At 45.8% G+C, this 8,339-nt stretch overlaps 1 protein-coding gene across 1 annotated transcript; it reads right to left on the bottom strand.

The window, feature by feature from the left end:
- Positions 1-619: 619 nt before the first annotated feature.
- On the bottom strand, positions 620-5,782 carry LOC115930137 (keratin, type I cuticular Ha3-I). Its single transcript, XM_031011476.3, has 7 exons — positions 5,374-5,782; positions 4,300-4,382; positions 3,437-3,593; positions 2,012-2,173; positions 1,794-1,919; positions 1,398-1,618; positions 620-1,186 (listed from the first exon to the last, which is right to left on the bottom strand). Exons 1-7 carry the CDS (start codon positions 5,719-5,721, stop codon positions 1,069-1,071), a joined length of 1,215 nt encoding a protein of 404 aa, XP_030867336.3. The 5' UTR covers positions 5,722-5,782; the 3' UTR covers positions 620-1,068.
- Positions 5,783-8,339: the final 2,557 nt, after the last annotated feature.

The following is an 8,339-nucleotide window of genomic DNA, read 5'->3' as shown; positions in this document are numbered from 1 at the left end:
AGAGTTCCAGGCCCACATCATAGAACTACAGAAAGTCACAAGGAGTCCTTGAGTGCCGAGGCAGGAACAAAGAGAGGAAGGTGAACGAAAGGCACCTCCCCACCATCCAGCCTAGCAGATCCCACACTCCTTCTGGCCACTATATCCCTCTACCCTTTGCTGCTCCTTCCTACTTTCTACCTAAACATTTCAGCACAGCATGGTTGTGTGTGTGCATGTGTGTGTGGTGTACATATGCTTATATGGTATGTGGTTATGTATATGTGTATATGAGATTATATACCATATGTTAAGGTGATAGATTTATATTACCTCAGTACAGGTCTTTTTTTTACTCAAAATGTTTTCGGATCCCTCCACTTAATGTTTCAGAATAAATAGTTCCTGTGTCTCTAAAGACACGTTCATATGAATTTGCCATTCTGTTTCCCACCACCTTCTTCCCAAACACTAAATCCAGGTTAATAGTCTTTCATGGAGGCTTTTCCATTGAAGGAAATCATAGACCATATATGGGGTGAATAATCTCTTCATCTGATGGAAAAACCCTGGTTATTTTTTTAATTTATACAAGACAGCCAATTTTGGAATTAATGAGTGAAACAGACAATTATAACTTTTGAATAACAGTTTATTAGGAGGTTAACAAAGGATTTCTATTGCATCTCCAAAGACCAAGAGTGACAAGGAAGATTTGCTCCAATTACGTTCTGTTTCGTAGCATGCCCATCAGCTCTATCACTCTTAATGGAATTTTCTCTAAATTGCATTATTTAAGTTTTATTCAAGTATAACATGTTATGCAAATGTGTCTTTATGATGATAGATATTGCTTGATCATGATCCTGCTGTAGGTCTCTCTATGTGACTCAGAAGACAGATTTTGCAGCCTTATGCTGAAGAATCAAGCCAGGGAATACAGTGAAAGGCTAGAGCTGACCCCTGGAAGCCAGGGTTGATAGAAAGGTTTCTGCCTCTTTCCAAAGTGTGGTCACTGTTGGAGATGTTGGGATGAAGTAGAGTTGAGGTGTGACTGATGCCTTTCTTCTCCTCCTGGTCATGGGGCCTCTAGTACCCAAATGTGTTGCAAGGCCCGCACCGAGCACGTGGGCCACAGGGATTAGAGATACAGGGCCCAGTGGACTTGTCACATGCATTGGTTGTGGCGCAGGGGTTGGAGGGGAGCCTGTGGGCAGAAAATCATTGGAGCAAGTTAGAGTAAAATGAGCTGAAGAGATTGGAAAATACTAAAAGGGCTTTGTGTAAGAATATTGTTCCTCCTTGGACTTCCTCCGAACAAAAGCTTGAAATTATAAATTCATTTCCATCAAGAAGACTATTCATCTCCACAGCAACCTAACATGCCCCAAGGAGAAGATTACTACCCCCATACTGACTTGCAGTCCTCGCTCTCCAGCAGGCTCCGGTACGTGTTGATCTCGCACTCCAGCCGCGCCCGCACGTCCAGCAGCACCTGATACTCCTGGTTCTGCCGCTCCAGGTCACTGCGGATCTCCGCCAGCTGGGACTCCACGTTGGTGATCAGTCTCTGCACCTGGGACAGCTGGGAGCTGTAGCGGGCCTCGCTCTCCGTCAGCGTGTTTTCCAGAGAGTCTCGCTGTGGTGGGGAAGATCGAGAGTGTCAGAGAGCTGCTCCTTATAATGTTCCTCCATGGGGTTCCAAAGAACTCACAAGCTCCAAGAGCTAAGGAGAGTGTGTGGCCCCAAGGGCATCCCCAAGACTCTGCCTCCCAAGTTCCCATCGCTCACCAGCAGGTCTGAACAATACACACCAGGTTGTGCTGGGCCTGCAGCTCGATCTCCAGGGCATTGACCGTTCGTCTCAGCTCGATGATCTCCGCCTGGTAGGACTGCAGCTGCTCCGAGCTGGATACCACCTGCTTGTTCAGCTCCTCGGTCTGAAACACCCAAGGGGAGAAAGGATCAGACCCTGCCTCCGGGGCCCTGGGGGGGCCTCGGGTCCTGAGTGGCCACATGCTTAGATGCCCACCTGCGTGGCGAACCATTGCTCCACTTCCCTGCGGTTGGTTTCCACCAGGGCCTCATACTGACTCCTGGTCTCGTTCAGGACCTGGTTCAGGTCCACAGCGGGGGCAGCGTCCACCTCCACGTTGAGGCGGTCTCCAAGCTGGCAGCGCAGGGTGTTAACCTCCTGATGGAGAAAGGGCAAAATTTTAAATTTCACAAAGGATCTTGGTGCTCTCCTTAAGAGAATGCAATTCAAATTCTGATCATTCTTAAGCTTTCAAGAAACTTTGTTCCCTCTAATCCTGTCACTAACCAGGATCTATATTCAATGACTAATTTGTATACTCCACTTTTTACAAACTACTTTCAAGCCCATGACTTCTCTCTGCTCTTTGTATTAAATGTTTCACTCCTCATTTAGAGAGATTCAGTGATTTGGGCTCAAAGCTGATACATGGTGGGCCATTATTTAAACTCTGGTCCCCAAATGCCCAGTTCAGTGTTTTTGCTAGTATACCACATAGCCTCATATGTTTGACTCTTAAGCATGGATAATAAAAAGAACAGAGTCTAGCTAAAGAGGAAATACAGAATGCTTACTTCAAAATCTGCCATCCTGGCATAGAAGAGACTTAAAGGGTGATTTATTGATTCCACCAGCATAGATTTTGCTGAAGGCAGTAAGTATCTGTTTACTTCCCTGCTAAGCATAGCATGGTACTTGGGCTTAGGCAGATTTCAGACAAATTTGTATTCAACCTCATCTCTACCACTTAATACATTGCTTCTAGAAGCTTCTCGAAGCCTCGATTTCTTCATCTTAAAATGAGAACTGCCTCTGGAGTTAAAGTACTTAGCACAATGTTTGGCACATACTAAACACTTGATTAATATTAACTGTCACCATTTACATTGTTCTTGGATTTCAGGTTGCATAAAATACATGTCTTCTTTTTTGCCCAACTGACTTAGCCATAATGGTGAGCATTTTGCTCGAGGCTGTTTCCAAGCAACACTGAACAGCAAGCAGAAAGAGCTCTGGACAGGAACGAAGAGAATTGCATTTTGTTCATCAAGCTCAGCCCTCTCTGCTTGATGGGCCTAGGCCATCCTGGCTTCTCCAGCTACAAATGGAGAATTGGAATAGAAGATTGCTGCTGCGTGCACTCTAACCTGGGCAAAGGAGACACTGTGGCTTCTGCCTCATTACCCAGCTTTCCTCACTACTGGGCTTGCCAACTTCCTCACTCTCATTCCTGCCTCTGGCAGAAAAATCCTAATCTCATATCACAGGTTTTTAGATTACTCATTCTCTACATATCCATTTTTGTATGCAGAATTACTTCCTCAGCTAATTGAGCCTCTACTGACAGCCTGTCCTGGACCCTGTGGCGGTTGTGAAACAGGTCCTGGCTAGTCTGAGCCCATCACTCTTCAGGGAACTCACCTGCTCATGGTTCTGCTTGAGGCAGAGCAGCTCCTCCTTCAGGGACTCCACCTGGGCCTCCAGGTCAGACCTGCACAGGGTCAGCTCATCCAGGATCCTGCGCAGGCCATTGATGTCCGACTCCACCAGCTGCCGCAGGGACAGCTCGGTCTCATATCTGTGATCACAGGAGGGTGAGGAACAGGCTGGGCAGGAATAGGCCTGGCCTTGATCTGCTTTGGTTTGGTTAGTCAGGCAACTAGGAATTAGGGTTTGTAGTTTTTACAGCCATCTCTTTTGTTTAGGTTTTCAGCATTTAGCTGGAAGAAAATGCACTGGTAATTTTATGTTTAAAGATCCAGTGGATAGACTTCTATATTCCTAGATACTCAGGAGGCTAAGGGGAGAGGATTGCTTGAGCCCAGGAATCTGAGGATCTGAAGTTACACTGAGCTATGATTGCACCACTGCCCTCCAGCCTGGGTGACAGAGCAAGGCCCTGTCTCTAAAAAAAAGAAAAAAGAAAGCCAGTGGATTTAGGATAAAAGCCGACAAACTGTAAGATTTCCAAAATAATATACTTCCACATTCTCCATTCTCATGAATGGGTTCTGTGCATAGGAGAACATCGGGGGCCAACATGTCTACACTAACTCACAGTACGACTAGGGGTGTCACGTCACAGAGAAGAAGGAGGAAAGGAAGTCTAAGGCCTGGGGAAAGGATCTCTGAGCTACGGTGTGTGGTGGCTCTGTGAATCTTGGAGAAAGCAGCTAGAACATAGCTCAGTCACTGTTTGTTTAACTTGTGTTGACAACAGGCTAAAGGAAAGGAGGGCTGCCAGAGAAGAGAAATAAACAGCAACACCCCGCTTGCCCACTCACTTGGTCCTGAAGTCATCTGAGGCCAGCTTGGCATTGTCGATCTGCACCACAAGCCTGGCATTCTCAGACTTGCTGCACAGGATCTAGAAGGCCCAAAACATTCAAGAATGAGCAAGGACTTCGTAATTTTTCACCAATGGCAGTCCTTCCTAATTCACTTCCTTGGAAGGATCAGGATGTCTATCTTATTAAATGTTTTCTATATACAGCAGGTACTCAATGAATATTTCCAAAATTATATTCAAAAAAAGAACACCAAAATATGCAAAAAGTATAAGTAGATAATCTTTTTTCTATCCTAATGAGCAATACTGAGAAGCTGATCATAATAGTTGACATTTATGAAAAACACCTACTATGTTTCTGGCATGATACTAGGAGCTGAGGATACAAAAATTGGTAAGCGCTTGATCCTGCCCTCAAGAAACTTTCAATCAAGCAGAAAAGACAAATAGGTAAACTAGCAATTGCAGGGGACTGGATCAGGGAAGAAGCCACATGTTCCCAGATGTCCCAGACAACTGGGACTACTTTGTCCTAGGTAATTTCCAATCTTCCCAATTTTGGCCAAACATTTTAAGCTCTCGCTGGACACTGTGCACCAGGAGAAGCCCAGAGGCATGAAGGTGAGGACAATGAAATCGGGATAAGTAGGAACCTAGAAGACAGAGGCAGCCAGCAGTCCAAGGGGCAAAAAGCTCAGATGAGGGAGAAAGAAAATGGCCCAGTCTTTACAAAAGATTCCATTTCCTCAGCTTCCTTTGGACTCAGTCCTTTTCTCTCACCTCAGGGTAATAATTCTGGAGCTTGGCAGGTGCATGGAAGCATTCAGAGGTAGTTTTTAATTACAGCTCATTTATGCAAAGTGCTGCTACCTCCACATAGACTAACACTATGCAAATATTTAGACCTAACAGTCCCAAGTCTAGTATTAGATGGGCCCTCAAAAAACAAAATGGAAAGGCCAGTTTTCAGCTTTTCATTCACATCAAGAGCTCACGTTGTTTCTCAATCACAGCTCGGATTCTCTCCCAACAACTTCCTACTGGAGGCACTGTATCGCCCACTCCTCACCTTCTGCTGGAGCTCCTCAATGGTCTTGAAGTAGGACTGGTAGCTGGCACACACCAAGGGTTCCTGCTGCTGTGACCGCTCCCGGATGAGGTTCTCCAGCTCCGCGTTGTCCCGCTCCAGCTGACGCACCTTCTCCAGGTAGCTGGCCAGGCGGTCGTTCAGGAACTGCATGGTCTCCTTCTCGCTGCCATTGAAGGAGCCCTCACAGAACCAGTTGCAGTTACTCACATTGGCGGGGATGTTGCAGGCCCCGGGCAGGGTGCAGCCGTGGCAGCTGGGGGGCACGCAGGGCCGGGAGGAGCAGCTGGTGCGGCAGCTCAGGCTGGGCAGGCAACAACTGTAAGACATGGTGCAGGGAGGGAGTGTCCAGCTGAAGACAGAGTCCAAAATCTCCAAGTTGTAGAGCGGTGGGTCTCCTTCCTCCAGGGAGCATTTATACCTCGTCCATGCAGGGTGTGGACACGTAAGACAACCCCTTTTTTTTTTTTTTTTTGCTTATTTGGTGATTGTCAAAAGCCCTTCCCTCCATTTGTTGTGTTTCTTCAGAAGAGTCTCTCCCCTCGTAAAATACTTTACTTGGGCTTCTCGCTAAGTCAGGACTCCTCTTCCATGCTGTGTGTCATGATGTAAGAGCTTCATGGTGTGACTTCAAAGACCTGGACTCATGAAAGCCCTGGCCTTCTTCAGTGGGGTGCAGCAGGTCAAGAGACAGTATCGCTGTTCTGCTTCGTGGCTTGAGGCCCCCAACTCTTTAGCAAGCTCTGGCTCTCCTTGGTGAAATGGAAAAGCATAGCTCTTGCCCATGTGTCTTTTGCTAGGTCACATTTCCAAGTGCCAAATTCCAAATTCATGGTTCTCAGAAAGAGGAATAGATCCTTTCTGGGACAGTTCCTGATGGCCATGTTTCCTGATATGATGGGCTTTTTTCATGTCCATGATGACGTCAATCAACCAAATAATAGATATCCACTACGACAATTTCATCCAGGGCGATGTAATAGACACTGGGAGGGGTGGAAGATAGGACTCAATGCTATGGTCAGAAGAAGTTCTTACTTGTTTAGAACCTGCACAAGCCCAAGGTAGTGTGGACACTTTTCACAAACTAGATCCTTTTTACAAACATGATCCTCAAACATGCAGAACTTAGATGTCCATTATTCCTCACCAGAACTCTTAAAGGTAAACTGTATAATTCCCATTTTATAGATGAGAACACCAAGGCATAGAGGGTAAGGATAATAAGTTGTGGAGCTAGGATTCCAAAGCAGATCACTTTTCTTTTCATCACAACACGTGGCTTAAATATAAATGGCTTACTTCCTTCCCTTCTTCAGACAAGTCGTCCCTTTCTCCTCTCCAAGCTCTCTTTTTACCTTGAGCATGACACTGTCATGACTTATGTGCTTGTCTCTCTGTCTCTATTTGAGGTCCCTGAAGGCAAGGGCAGGGTCTAGTTTGTCTTTGAATCCCCAGCTCTAGGCACCTGGTAGGCACTGTTGAATGGGTGTGGGTAGAGTGATGAAGGGATGAACAGGAAATAATAATCTGAGGCAGAAGTTGACAAGTGATAACTGAGTGGTTTACACACTGGGGAGGGCGAGCAGCTCCAGGACTGGAGGCTCTTAGGAATGGATGAATGGATTTGTGCTGGGATGGGGAGGCTTCTAAGAAGCAGAGGGGAGAAAAGTAGGAAGTGCAGGTGAGGAGAATAATGTGCACACAGGAATGGGGTGGGAAAGCCCAAGGCATGGTTGAAGGACCAGGGTAAGTCTAGGCAGCAGGAAGGGGAGAGTTGTGAAGGGAAGTGCCAGAAATTAAAGCTTTATGGGGGATTGTATGGGGACCCTATGGTAGGGGGTCTCGATGGTGAAGTGGAGCAGCTTGGACTTCCCCAGAAGCTGTAGAGCCAGTATAAGCTTTTGAACCTAAGTGTGGTGTGACAAAAGGCGTTTTAGGAAATGTTTTAGCAAATATTTATCTGTTTTTGAAAAATGAAGGAAAGATTGGAGGCAAAGAGTTCAGCAAAGAGGCTATTGCAACAGTCCATGCAAGACTAGAATTTATGGCAGGGATGATGATACAGCTAAGGTTTAGTACAAGTGAGAGAGTTAGAGAACTGGGCCAAGGGAGAGTACAAAAAGAAGAGCAACAAGGAGCTAAGGATCAAACTTTGGAGAATTTCCCAATCAGAGATCAGGAGAAGGAAAAAGAATCTGTGATAAATGGAGAAATGGTGAGAAAAAAAATGATAAAAACAAGTTCATGGCATCCCAGAAGGGCAGGAAGGAGGGTGCTTCCAAAATGAGGTGATGTTAGAAGTGCCAAGTGCAGCAAAGGGGCCACACTTGATCAGGACCATTGAGAGGGTATTGGCTACCTTGACCAGAAAGTTACCAGGACCTTTCCAAGGTCACACAGGTATGCCTGCTGTACGCAGCACCTGTGCACATTCTTAAAGTAATGCCCACAGTGAACTTCGGTAAACCAAGACTTCAAACACACAGAATTGAGATGTTCATTACTTAGAGAAGTTCTGCGGCAATACATTTATATATCTGATTATTAAGCTTGGAGCTTTGATCTTACCAATACAGACTTTTATACAATAATTGGAGTGGGCTTTAAGCAGATGCCAGACTTGTTTGAACTTGATGATTCATAATAGTTTATTATTTAGGAACAATTATCCAAGAAGCATGAGTAATCTGAACTGACCGTGCATATGACACCACTTCTGTTTTGTCACAAGATGTAAGATGAGCCTTATTTGATATCCTAAAGAGGCAATGAGGAAAAAATTCAAGTATGGGCCTGAGGAGGCATACATTGGCCAGAAAGAGGAGGGGCTTCCTATGTCCTTGCTAGCAGAGGATAAAGCAGACCACAGATTCCAAGCCTCCCAGCTACAGCTACCAATCCAAGCAGCTTCCAGGCCTCCCAGCTACAGCTACAGACCAAAAACC

Source organism: Gorilla gorilla, chromosome 4, assembly GCF_029281585.2.
Source record: "Gorilla gorilla gorilla isolate KB3781 chromosome 4, NHGRI_mGorGor1-v2.1_pri, whole genome shotgun sequence".
NCBI lineage: Eukaryota > Metazoa > Chordata > Mammalia > Primates > Hominidae > Gorilla > Gorilla gorilla.
Note: the sequence above shows the minus strand (reverse complement) of the source record. Positions and strands in the feature narration are given on the sequence as shown.

Coding starts and splice junctions, on each gene's coding strand:
- LOC115930137 (XM_031011476.3), bottom strand. CDS start 5,721: ATGTCTTACAGTTGTTGCCTGCCCAGCCTGAGCTGCCGCACCAGCTGC. Junction 1,619..1,793: donor TGCAGGCCCAGCACAACCTG/GTGTGTATTGTT, acceptor TCCCCACCACAG/CGAGACTCTCTGGAAAACAC. Junction 1,187..1,397: donor CTGGAGAGCGAGGACTGCAA/GTCAGTATGGGG, acceptor TTCTGCCCACAG/GCTCCCCTCCAACCCCTGCG.